General features: G+C 40.3%; 1 protein-coding gene across 1 annotated transcript in view; it reads right to left on the bottom strand.

Annotated features, from left to right (window-relative positions):
• Nucleotides 1-2,927: 2,927 nt before the first annotated feature.
• LOC111158237 (adenylate kinase 9) overlaps nucleotides 2,928-12,622 on the bottom strand; it is a 117,443-nt gene continuing 107,748 nt past the window's right edge. The window contains 6 exon segments of the mRNA XM_022520156.1: nucleotides 2,928-3,195; nucleotides 3,597-3,711; nucleotides 4,911-5,013; nucleotides 7,081-7,179; nucleotides 7,400-7,569; nucleotides 8,883-9,079. Of these exon segments, the coding sequence (XP_022375864.1) occupies nucleotides 2,993-3,195; nucleotides 3,597-3,711; nucleotides 4,911-5,013; nucleotides 7,081-7,179; nucleotides 7,400-7,569; nucleotides 8,883-9,079 (887 nt within the window). The 3' untranslated portion in view covers nucleotides 2,928-2,992.

Raw genomic sequence — 12,622 nt, 5'->3', positions numbered from 1 at the left:
GTTGGGAAGTCTAAAATCTGCAGTGTTAGTTGACAGGTTTGAGAGCCAGAAGAGTTGATGGTGCAAATAAAGTCTGAAGGCAGTCTGCTGGAGAATTGCCTTTACTCAAGGATGTTGCACTGTTTGTTTTATTTGGGCCATCAACTAATTAGATAAGGCCCACCCACATTATGGAGATCATTCTTAGTCTCAGTTCACTGATTTACATTTGAATCTTATCCAAAAATACCCTCTGAGTTGATATATAAAATTAATCACACATCTGACAAGAGTAAAGAGTTTGGATTTTATTTTAACTGAAGTAGGAAGCCATTGGAAGACTTTGAAGAGAATGATGAAATCTGATTTATACATCTAAAGATTTCTCCAGGTGTTGGATGGAAAGCTGGTACTAGAAGAACGTGAGCAGAAGCATGGTAAGTAGGTGAGAGCAGTACAAAACGTGAGAAGAGCCCAGATTCATGGTATATTTTGGAGGTAATCTTTGATTGACTTGCTGAAAGACTGGATGTGGGGAGTGAAGGAGAGAATGCAGGCCAGGTTCATCCCTAGGTTTGGGACCAAATCAACTGAGTGTACATTATTACCATGAAGTAATCTTCATTGAGAAATCTTCATGGAGAAAACTGGAGAGAGAAGTTGGGTGAATAACAGGTATGGGGTAGGCATATTAAATTTGAGATGTCAACCAGATAACCAAGTAAAGATATACAATAGGTACATGTAGACAAGAGTCTGAAGTTCAGAGGTGAGAACAGAATTCGGGGTGTTAATATTAGAGTTATCAGAATATAGATTGTAAATTCTTGTAAGATAACTTAGAGTGAATATTGATACAGAAGAGGCTAACCAGGTTTTTTCTTTTTCCCCTCCAAATTCAATCTCCACCCTTCTTGCCCATCTTTTGGCTCTGGAAGCTGCAAAGACTTCAACAAAGCCCAGTACCTACTGCCTTCTGGGCGAATTGGGTCAATGGAGAACCCAGCTAGAGTTTGAAGGAATGAGAGGGTCACAGTCATCTAGCAACTAGTAGTTGGTAGAAGTCCTTTGACATTATGAAGGGCATCAAAAACATCATTGCAGGCTGTGACAGTTGACTGAGAACTGCAGCAGGTGGAAACTGTAGTCCAAAGCTCGTGACTTAAATGTATTTGAGGGGCACAGAAGAGTAATTGACATTGTTCAGTGCCAATAGGGCATCTTTATAGGGACCCGCACTTTATAGAGATTTTATAAGACTAATTCAGTAGTGCTGCAATTTCTAGGCCCCATATCTCCTGCATTTTGTAGGGGTGATGTGTATCTGTTTACATTTTTATTTCTTACCCTGGACTGAGAGAGGTCCTCATAAATATATCCGTGCTGGTATAGACTGAGCAGACTTCACCATGCCTGGCTCACATGTGGTAAATACACATGTTAGTTAATTCCTGGAATGTCTTTCACTCTGTGGTTAGAATCTCAATTCTTATTTTTTCTTTTGTTTCAACATATTTTGTTATGAAAATATATTATACAAAAATATGTTGGACAGTCTTCTAGTTTTTAAATAACATTATTGAAATTGTAGGGTCAAAGACAACATGAATGAACCTGAAGGATAGTGTGCTAAGTGAGATAAGCTAGCTGGACAGAGAAGGACACATACTGAACGGTATCATGTATTTGTGGAATACATGATACCAAAAAGTTCAAGCTTATTAGAAGAAAAGTAAGTAGAAAGGTGGTTGCCAAGGGCTGGGCGGTAGGAGAATTGGGAGATATTTGATAAAAGGTACAAACTTTCAATTATAATATGAATAAAGTCTGAGGATCTAATGTACAGTATGGTGACTATAGTTGATAATACTGTATTGTATACTTAAATTTTGCTAACAGAGTGGCTCTTAGGGTTCTCATTACACACACATAGAGACACACACAAAGTAACTATGTGAGATGATGAATGAGTTAATTAACTTGATTGTGGGACATATTTCACAATGCATACCTGTATCAAAATCACCATGTTATACATTTTAAATATATATATATATATATATATATATATATATATATATATATAAAATCTTGTCAGTTAACCTCATTAAGCTGGAAAAAGATGAACTCACTCATTTTAGAGATTAAAAAACAAAGGCTCAGAGAAACTGAGATTTACCCAAGATCACACAGTTAGTGGTTGTATTTCTTATTTTTTGAAGAGCCAATCTTGCTATTTCATATTCTACATTTCTTATACTGCTGTTGCAAAACTGATAATATTTTAAAAATCTCATTCAAATGCAATTTAGTGAGTTTTCCTCTAACATATATACTTCTGGATAGTGATAAGACTCCAGATTCATCCTTCTCAAAACTCCTGGTGATTTCTAATTACAAAATAATGTATAAAGCTTGCTCCTTTTTTTTAAGAAAAAAAATTTAAAATTTCTTTTAATTTTTATTTTTAATTAAATAAAAATTTAAAATTCCATATTTAAGAAAAAGAAAAGAGGCAGCCATTCAGTTATCTTAAATGCATTTATTTTGTTAGGAAAATGATAAAATATCTTAGGTTCATGAAGTTTACAAACAGCTCCTTATGTTGAAAGTGTAACCAATGTTTCTATTTTATTTATATGAATGTTAATTTATTTCTTGAAGCTTTTTAACATTTACTGAGTAATTTTCTTTAACAGAGGCTGAAAATGTTAAAATGGAAATTGAACAATAGATTTATTAAGTAAAATAAGTTACCTAAATATTCTAAATGGAATAACTATGTCATTAAAGTATGAATGTTCTGGCAAAGAGCAATACATTTTTAAATTATGTCAAGACGTATGCTTTCAGAAGAGCACTTCTTCCAGGCCGGTAGAGCTTTTGAGGGCTCACAGCCACGTGTAGCACTCAGAAGGGAAAAAGTACAGCAGACAGGACCAGATTTTCAACCTATTTCCTTCTACCCCTTTCAGATAACTCTTGACATCCTGGTTGCAGTTGCCCAAGCAAACTATCCATTAACTGGGTCTATATTTCTAAGGGAGAGAAAGGTCTGTAATTTATGATCAAAGTCAATGGCTCTAAACTGAGGTTCCTTGTATTTTCTGGTCATCTTGGCACCCAGGTATGTGATGAGTTCACATCTCTCCACAAACTGCTCCAACTTCTTCTTATACTTCCTTCTTGAATATTCAGAACTTTGGGGATTGAAGGCTGTAGAAAATGTCAGAGAAATGAATGTTTTCTGTTAGGTTAGTGAATCACTAAATTGAAAAGAAAGAGAACTTTGTGTGTGAGATTGTTGCACAGCTATCGCTGAGAAGATATCCAAATCCCAAGTAAGATTTAAGGATTATTCCATTTTAGATCATAAATGCCTCTATTCACCGTCCTCTATGGCATGGATTATTGAAAGCCGATTGTATTACTTGTAGTCCTTGCTTTAAAGGCTAGAAACTCAAATCTGATATTTTCAGTAAAGTATTCGCGTCAACATGGAAACACACACACTAATGCAGGCAGCTGACTCAGCTCAACGATTCTATATATTTACGGCATACCCTACAAATAATGTAAAATTAGTTCTGAGTAGCATCTCATTAAAGAGGACATACCTTTTAGGTGAAATGCTATATATAGTAGTGCAGATCTCTTTACACTCAAGAAGGGGAATTTGGGCTTTAAGCACCCTGCGGCATTCATTGCTTTAATCAGTGAGGTTGCGATACCCTGTAGGCGGCACAATGTAGACCACAGGTAAATGTGAGTTTGGCTTCTTCTCTTAGTGGCAAATAGATAAAGAGGTTATTCTTTGGCGTCGGGGATGGGGCTTATAAGGTGGTTCTATGACCACTTAACCAACGTGGAAAGGAACACAAAGTACTTTTGATTAGAAAGACTGAAAATTACAAATTGGCTGAATGGCAGGAGGCTGATAGAGACACGGGCCTCATTACACAATTCTTTCTGTTTTTACATTTGACATTTTCCATAACAAAATATTAAAGAAGAAGGAAGGGGTCCCTAGGCTTCGAGTTGCCCATTTTCTACTTCCAGAACTGGCCAGACTGTCTCTGCTGTCAGGGCCCTTGACCACCTGGCAAGAAATTCCAGAGACCACCGTTGTCAGTCACCACAGCAAAGATTCTGGAGCCCTGTGCAGGCAAAGAGGAGGCGAGGCCCTCCTGATGAAACGTGGCCTTTTATGAAAATACTCCTCTCTGGTGAGTTTCATCTTGGCTTTCAATATTAAACCAGACTGAAGGCTGAAGGCTTACCATCTAGGCAAGCCAAAAAAAACAAAAAAAAAAAAGGAAGTGGTTAAAAGTTTCTGAGAAAGGTATGAAATTGTGCCCCAGGCATTAATTTTATAGAAAAATTTAAAAGAGCTTTTAAAATAGTGGTTGATTACAACTAAGTTTTATTATCTTTAAAAAGATTTATATTTAGATAAATAAAATGTGACTCGAGTAGCTTTGGGGGGCATTTGCCCCTAGATTTGCGGCAAAATATGACTTGGGTGGTTCAGCTGCGGTGGTGTACTGCAACTCAACACTTCGGAGCAGTGAGCAAAGCTCTCAGAGACTGAATCTGCGCCTTTCAAATTTAAAAAGTTTTACAGACCCTGAAATTCAAAGTAAGAATCTAACCACAAGTCAGATGTAAACAATTTCATGACAATCTCCCCTCTCTCTGCTTTGTTGCAGATATCTGGAAATGTGCTAGAGAAGCAGGGGGTTTTCTCATTTCTTATTTTCCCAGCCACCCAAAACCAAAATGGGTTCAGAGGGGGATTTGCAGCTTCAAGTCAGAAAACTCTGCCTTGAATTTCAGTGTTACCAAAATAAAAATATATATATATATATTGTTAAAAAAAGAGATCATTGTACTCTACTAATGTATGTACACAGACAGTCACAGAACCGAACCTGTTCCAGATATCCAGGCAAAGGAAGGCTCGTGAGATGGATGGGCTCCTTCAACGGGGGCAGTTTGTAGGGAAGCTTCTGGCTCCAGTATTTCTCTGGCAACCTGAGAACACAGAGTTGGTCAGACGGATGCTCACAAGCACAGTCCCCGTGAGTACGCGGGAATGGGGATGTGTCAGAGGGGACTAAGAGCTGAAGTTCACCAGCTGGTTTTCTCCCCTGGAGGGAATGTGACAAGTGAGAAGATGGTGGCTGCTAGAGATCTGTAACCCGCCGCTTTGCCTGGTCCCCAGGGCTGCTCATTTATGCCTCACTTTTCTTGTTTTTCACGGCAACGATAGAAAATTTTGTTCTCTGCATCCTCCTGACTCCCAGGGAACCCTTGACACAGATGCCGTGTTATACAAACAGAAGCTCGTCCATGGCACTTCCTCAATGGCTCACCACAGGCAGAGCCGCACACACTTCCTCTTTCCATGGGGGGAGCTAACCTCCCCGTCAGAGCTGCCTCCACCCTCTCCCCCACTCGCCCCATTTGGACCCTCTCCCCCCAGCCTCTCTAGAGTAATTTCTCTCTCTCTCCCCTTTGGCATTTCCTTCTTTATTGGATCCATCCCAACCAATCCCCTGCATTTAAACGGGCTCCTAGCTTCCTCATTGAAAAAAAAAAGGAAAAAGAAAAACAACCTTCACTCCTTCCATTCTAAATCACTTCTAGCAACTAGTGTCTTTTCTTTTTGAACTTCTTCAAACCGTGAGCTTTAGTAGAAGTAACACACTACTGCACAAATTCCATCCCATCTGATCCACACAGTATTTTCAGAAATTTAGATCAGTCAAGAACATTAACAACAACAACAAAAAGAACGATTTGGTTTGAAAAGAAAAAGAAATCTGGTTTTCACCTTGTGAGACAGAAACATCTGGCATGACACTCTCCTTACTTGGGGACTGCTCCTTGGCCTGTCTGCCGCAGACCCCACCTAGCCCTGTGCTCTCACACCCAGCGGGCTTCCCCCAGAGGCTTCACCCTCTGTAGGTAACCTCTGTGTGTGTGATCTCTGGGCTTCTCGAGGTCTTCCTTTCCTCGGTGGCTACTGTAGTTACCTTCCACTCAGCTCACTCTACTGAAACCATTCCTGCCAGGTTCACCGATGACCTGTTACAACCGAACTCTGACACACTTTTCAGTTCTTCTCTTGCTTGACCTCTAAACTGTGTTTAAGCTTGTTGGCCACCACTGGGGGTGGGGGGTGGCGCAGGGCTACCGCCCCCAGCTCCCCGAGACCTTCTCTCTTCCTCCCTCCCAGAGCCTCCCCCACCTGGCTCTCCTTTGCCACTCTGTAGGTTCTTGATCATTCTCCTTGCAAGCTCTTCTCACATTTGTTGACATTTCTCAGAGCTTTGTCCTACGCCCACTGCTTTCCCCACACTAGTCTTCATGGGTGACCTCAGACGTGCTGTATTATTTTGGGCAGGATCATTCTAACAGCCTCAACACTGGTATTCCTGCCTCCAATCCATTATCAACACTCCAATGATAGTCTCTCCCCAAAGCAAATTTGAATATAATATGCAAAACCAGTTAATGTATTCATATTGCCTTTTGGGTCAAGTTCAAATACCTTATGGTGATTTTATCTGACCTTCACCCTCTGGCCCCGCTACCACCTCCAGCCTCACCTCTCAGTCCTTTTCCTTTCCTCTACATCATGCCTAGCCATGCTGAATTTCTTGCCGTCCTGGGATTCCCCTGGGCGAGGTTTTTTTGTAGATCTCTCTGCTTGGAACATGTCCCTCTTTCCCTTCATCTATCCAATTCCCACTCCTCACTCAGGCCTTACTCCAACAGACAATTCAGTCAGACTTTAGGGCTACATGTTACCAGAACCCCTGGCATTTCGCCACCCTAAGTGCCATTGCATTCTGTTGTAAACAGGTGTGTAAAGTCCAACATACCTCAGAGCCTCAGGCTTTGGAGCAGCAAGAACCACTGCTTAGTCATCATCACACATGCATGTATGTGTATGTATGCATGTTTGATGTTTGTGTGTATGTGTGCGTACGTGTGTCAATACACACAAATATATTTATGCACACACACACACCCCGGCATGGTGCATTGAACACAGAATATATTCAACATTGGTAACTTGGTGAGTAGTCTCACCTCAAAAATTTCTCAAGTTTTTCTCTAGTCTCACAAATATATATACGATCACGATACTCCAAAGCAAATTTAATGTTACCAGGTACAAGGGCCTCATATCTGAAAGATAAGAAGAAAAAGATTGTATAATTAATACATGGTACTATATAAATAAAGTGTCAAAAATGTTTCATTTTCTATCTATGCAACTCAAGGAAGAAATAAAACATTTTCCAGTTAAATAACAGTGACCTTCTGACCCAGATGTTAAGATTGTTAAGGGAACTGCCTATTCTGAGTAGAGATGCCACCCTCCCTTCCCCCGGGGGCAAGGACCTGCCTGTGGTTGCCGTCCTGATAGGTCACCGGACAGTAGCCCTGCAGCTCCGCACACTTGGGGAATCGGCTCTTCAGTTCTGACAGTGTCAGCCTTTTGGGGATCATGTCAGCAGGTGGGAGTGAATGAGGGGCTAACGGAGGCACATACAATTCTGGGTTCTCCAAAAATTTCTGCAGAAATGATTACAGCAATAAGACCATTCAAAACTGGAGTCCTCTGCCAGTCAAACACCCCGGGGGGCTCTCCTGCTACTCTCCATTTGCAGCAGCAACCCAGCTCCGAGGGGCTCTCTGCTCTGTAGTAGTAACTCCCTCCTGGCGGGAAGGACCATCCTTAGAGTGATGGTCCCAAGTGATGACATCCAAGGGCTCTCTCCTGATCTCTCTCACTATTTACTCACTCACTCACTCGCTAATTCACATGTGCAATATTTCTGGAGCTCGTGCTCTGTTGCCAGGCACTGGGGGCGCGCCCATCACTCGCTGGCCTGTCTTCTGGTTCTGCGGGACCAGGAGCTAGCTGGGGGCTGTTTGGCGGGGGAGTCCTCTCTCTAGCTTCAGTCTGCTCTCTGCACCACGGAGGGGGCAGACTGGATGCATGATCTCCAATGGCACCTCCAGTTTTAAAATTCTGTGAATGCCATTTATATATGCAGGAAGAAATAAATGTCTCCTTAATAAAGTGATTTAAAAAATTCTACCTCTTTAGAGGAGAGTAAAATGTTCAGAGGCATCTGATTAGTTTTCAGCCACGAACCTTTATCTTCACAAATTACAGACATCCTGTTAGAACAGACGTGTGTTCTGTTGCATTAAACAGAAATATACTGTACAGATATACAGGAACCCGAGTGATGGAAACATTTTAAAGCACAGGAGAGATATAGGTGAGATCTTGCTTCATTTCTCCTGTGACTTCCCTTCTGCACTCTAAGACCTTAATCCCCTCGATGCCCCACTGTGGGCTGAGTCCCTATGCTCAGCATCCCCTCCATTGGTGGGAATTGCCATTGGCCTTCCCTAGCTGTTCAGCTGAGGGCCCATCACCGACTCTGAACCTCCACTGTGTGCCAAAATATATCTTGGGGTGCAGCCTCAGGACTGGCCTCCAAGTTGCCTCATTGGTACTAACGTCATAGTTTCCAATTATGGGGCTCCTGGTCCGCGGTTCCTGGGTGCTCCCAGCTGCACCCACCCCTTCCTATTTTTTTTTTTTTTAAGATTATTTATTTATTTATTTGACAGCTAGAGATCACAGGTAGGCAGAGAGGCAGGCAGAGAGAGGGGAAGGGAAGCAGGCTCCCCACCAAGCAGAGGGCCCAACGTGGAGCTCAATCCCAGGACCCTGGGATCATGACCTGAGCTGAAGGCAGAGGCTTTAACCCACTGAGCCACCCAGGCGCCCCCACCCCTTCCTATCTGATGAATTCCAAGACAGGCATTTTCTTTCCCTGGTAAATATGTGGTGTTAGGAACAAACTTACATTCAGATTTTCCTGAGAACTCATTTTATAATAGTGCCCTCTGAACTCGGCGGCAAATTCCAATGAGTCAGTTACAGAGCAATCGACTAGTTCATGTGATTCTGCCAGGCTGATAGGGCAGAACTGTCCAAATTCGCCCAGGCGAGAAATCAGTTCTTGAGGTGTGATACATAACTTGTCAATGCACGCAGCTTTTCCTATCAGTAACAGAGTCACTGTTTTATGTTCATGTATATCTTTTCATAGAAAACACGGTGATTTTAGAAATTAAAATGATTTCAAGTACACACACACACACACACACACACGCGCGCGCGATACAAATGCATATACATTGTAAAATTTCAAACAACAGGAAAGTAAGTTTCTCCTCACACCTTCATCCTCTCAATTCATCATCCTTCCTGAGTAATCACTGTTGATTTGTATCTTTTTTGGACTTCTTTCTATACACTTGCATATACAAAATTATTTTTTGCATATAGCATGCTTTTGCCACTATGCTGTAAACATTATTCTGCAACTTCTATCAGTTATATGTTTTTTGACATCTTTCCGTGCCAGTTTATATGATTTACTTAATTCTTTTTTAACTGACACATAGTATTCCTTGTAAAAATATACATATAGTTCACTTAGCCATTTATCTGTTGATGAATGTTTTGGTTCTTTTTAGTTCTTATCTATTATAAATTATATATGTTATAAACCATATATATGTATGCGTATGTAAATACATGTTATATGCCTGTCTGCAGACCCACTTAGACACACATATAAATTTGCTACCTATTTTAAATTTTTCTATGAGGTAGATTTCAAAAAGTGCGAATAATTTGTGGACATTACATTACTGTGTTCAGATGGCACACGAGAGAAGGGAAGAAATGTTTTTCCAAAAGTGACTATGTTTACCCCAAAGAGTCTATTTAAAAAGAAGAGCCCAAGGTCCTTCACTGAATGGGTTTAAGAGTTTTCTCCCCAGTACTGCACCAGAATGGGGATTCTGAAGAAATAAGACATGCTACAGAAAATGAAAATTTTTTTCATACATCTTAGTTATAATGAGTAAATTTTGACCCTTAATATATTTTGTTATTGGTCCCTTTCACTATTGATAAGTTTTGTCTTTAAAAATTATTATTATGCCTAAGAAGGTCTTAAATTAACTATAAAATTATGAATCATAAATCAGAGCTTGTTATGTGACAATGTAAACATATAAAATTGATCCTCAAGCTTCCAGTAATGGTCTACAAGCCAAAGAATGGAGAGGATTGCTGGCAAAACTGGAGGCTAAGAGAAGGACATGGAACAGATTCTCCCCTAGAGACTTCAGGGAGAATATGGCCCTTGTAACACCTTGATTTTGAGCTTCGAGCCTCCAGAACCATGAGAGAACAATTTTCTCATGTTTAAGCCACCCAGTTTGTGGTACTTCCTCACAGCAGGCTTAGGAAACTAAGACAATTATGAAAGACCATGACTTTTGCCTTGTTGGCACTTTCTTGCCTTCACAGCTTGTTCATTTGCTAGAACGAAGGTGCCAGGTTGCAAAGGTCTATATGGGAAGGAACTGAAAGTGGTCTGTGCCCCACAGCCAGCAAGAAACTGAGGCCCTCAATCCAACATCCCTCAAGGAACGAAATCTTGTCAACAATACATGAATGAGTGTGATAGTAGGTTCCTTCCCAGTCGGGCTTTCAGATGAGGTAATAACCCTAGACAATACCTTGATTATGGTTGTGAGAGTTCCTGAAGCAGAGAATCCTGTTAAACTGTGACTCGATTCCTGACCCAGAGAAATTGTGTGTGTGTGTGTGTGTGTTATTTTAAGCTGCTAAGTTTTGATTTTTTTATGAATTTGCATAATTTGTTATGCAGCATAAACTAATATGCTCTCCCATCTGTTGTTTTTGACACAGATGAAAAAGATAAGAAGCCCTAATATTCCTTCCCTACAAAGAATATGACACTACTATAATATTGTAGTGCCATAATATTATTCTGGAGTGTTATAATGCACTGTACTATGGTATAATAATGTTTTATTATTAAAGTATGTAGTATTATATAGTGCTATAATATTATACTATATGGTACTACAGTATTACAATCCTAGCTATCCTTTAGCTCAGATGTGCTGAACCTCACCAATCCTGACAGGTTTAGTGACAGGGTAATTTAGAATCACATGGTTTAAGCCCTAAAGAGATAAAGATACTCAAATATCTCTTCTTTTGTATTCTTGATGACATCTGGCAGTGTCCATATATCTTAATCTGGAATGTGGCAGAATGAGGAGGAATCTCTTTAATCTTGTAGCCCTGACCTTGTTCCATCTCATTAGTCAGAGTAAACTTTGGCCTTCTGATAGGGAGAGGATCATTTGAATAGCATACAAGGAAGTGTGGAATGAAAACAAAACAAAACAAAAAGTCAAAACTAAATTTAAACAATCAGGTACAGGCTAGATTATTAGGTGGAAGTTAAAGCAGAAGATCAATAAAGTTGACTTCTGTTAGATTTAACTACTCAAGGCAGAGGCAAGTGTATATGGAATAATGAAGTGGATACCATGGCACCTCATCCAGATCCCTCTTCAGGGCTGATGCTGCCATCCCCCAGATGCTGGGAGCATCAGTGCTGATGGGTCTCACGTGTGCTGGGAATCGCCCATCTGTCACTGGTTAACCCCCTCCCAGAGTACCTGTGGTCAATGGCCGGCCAAGGGATATAGAGCCTGGCTCCTCCCCTCAGTTGGGAAATTCTGAAGGCCCATCCTAGCTGCAAGGCTTCCCTATTAGATCTGCTGAAGCTTTCCTTTCCATCATAGGGCAGGTCAGTTTCTCCCTCTGTCCAATTCTATGGTCCTCATTCCCCATAGGTGTATTTTCTGATTAACACACAGGAAGCCCAGTGAGTTTAAGTATCAGATTAACAATGAAGAATTTTTAGTCTAAGTATGTCCCATGCAATATTTGGGACATACTTAGACTAAAAACTTATTTGTTATTTATCTGAAATTCAAATTTAACTGGGCATCTTGTATTTTTGGTTGCTAAATGTGGCAACTCAAATCCTGAGAATACTTTCTGATAAAGTTTCTGCAGACAACTTTTGATCTTATTTCATCTTGAGTCTGTTTCCAGGGAACTCAGTCTATGGTAGGGAGGGTGAAATAGGGTCACAAAAAGATGAATGATGCATAAGTTTGCTTTCAAAGTCTGCCGTGGAGGGTTTTACAAGTGCGATGCTTTCCAAAACTTATTGCGAGTAGGATTCTAAAAACTCAATTCTTTCTTCCTTGTACTTGTCATGCCTTGTAATCCTCAGGTGAAAACAAATTCCCAGTCTGCAGACAAACAGGAACCAGAGATACTGGTTATACCCAAATAATGAAGCTAATCTAGATTTAATGATGCAGAATCCTCACGGAATTCTTCCTTGTATAAGATTCTCTTCGTCGCATTGCTCTCATACCTCATTATATCTTCTCTGTATTCCCATAGTTAAACAAAGTCACTCACCAGATGTCTGTGAGAACCCTACAGCTCAATTCTCTAGAGTCATCACTCTTTTTAGAGATATCATATATAGACAAATTTCCTTCTATTTTATGTATTTTTTAGAGAAAAGTCAAGAAACTTATAGGACTATATAATCAAACATTTTCTTTCATGGATTCCAAATATATATTAAAAGCCATTTAATGCTCAAGTTTAACTTTTTATAGGTTT

Source organism: Enhydra lutris, unplaced genomic scaffold (assembly GCF_002288905.1).
Source record: "Enhydra lutris kenyoni isolate GAN:26980312 unplaced genomic scaffold, ASM228890v2 scaffoldscaffold58, whole genome shotgun sequence".
Classification (NCBI taxonomy): domain Eukaryota; kingdom Metazoa; phylum Chordata; class Mammalia; order Carnivora; family Mustelidae; genus Enhydra; species Enhydra lutris.
Note: the sequence above shows the minus strand (reverse complement) of the source record. Positions and strands in the feature narration are given on the sequence as shown.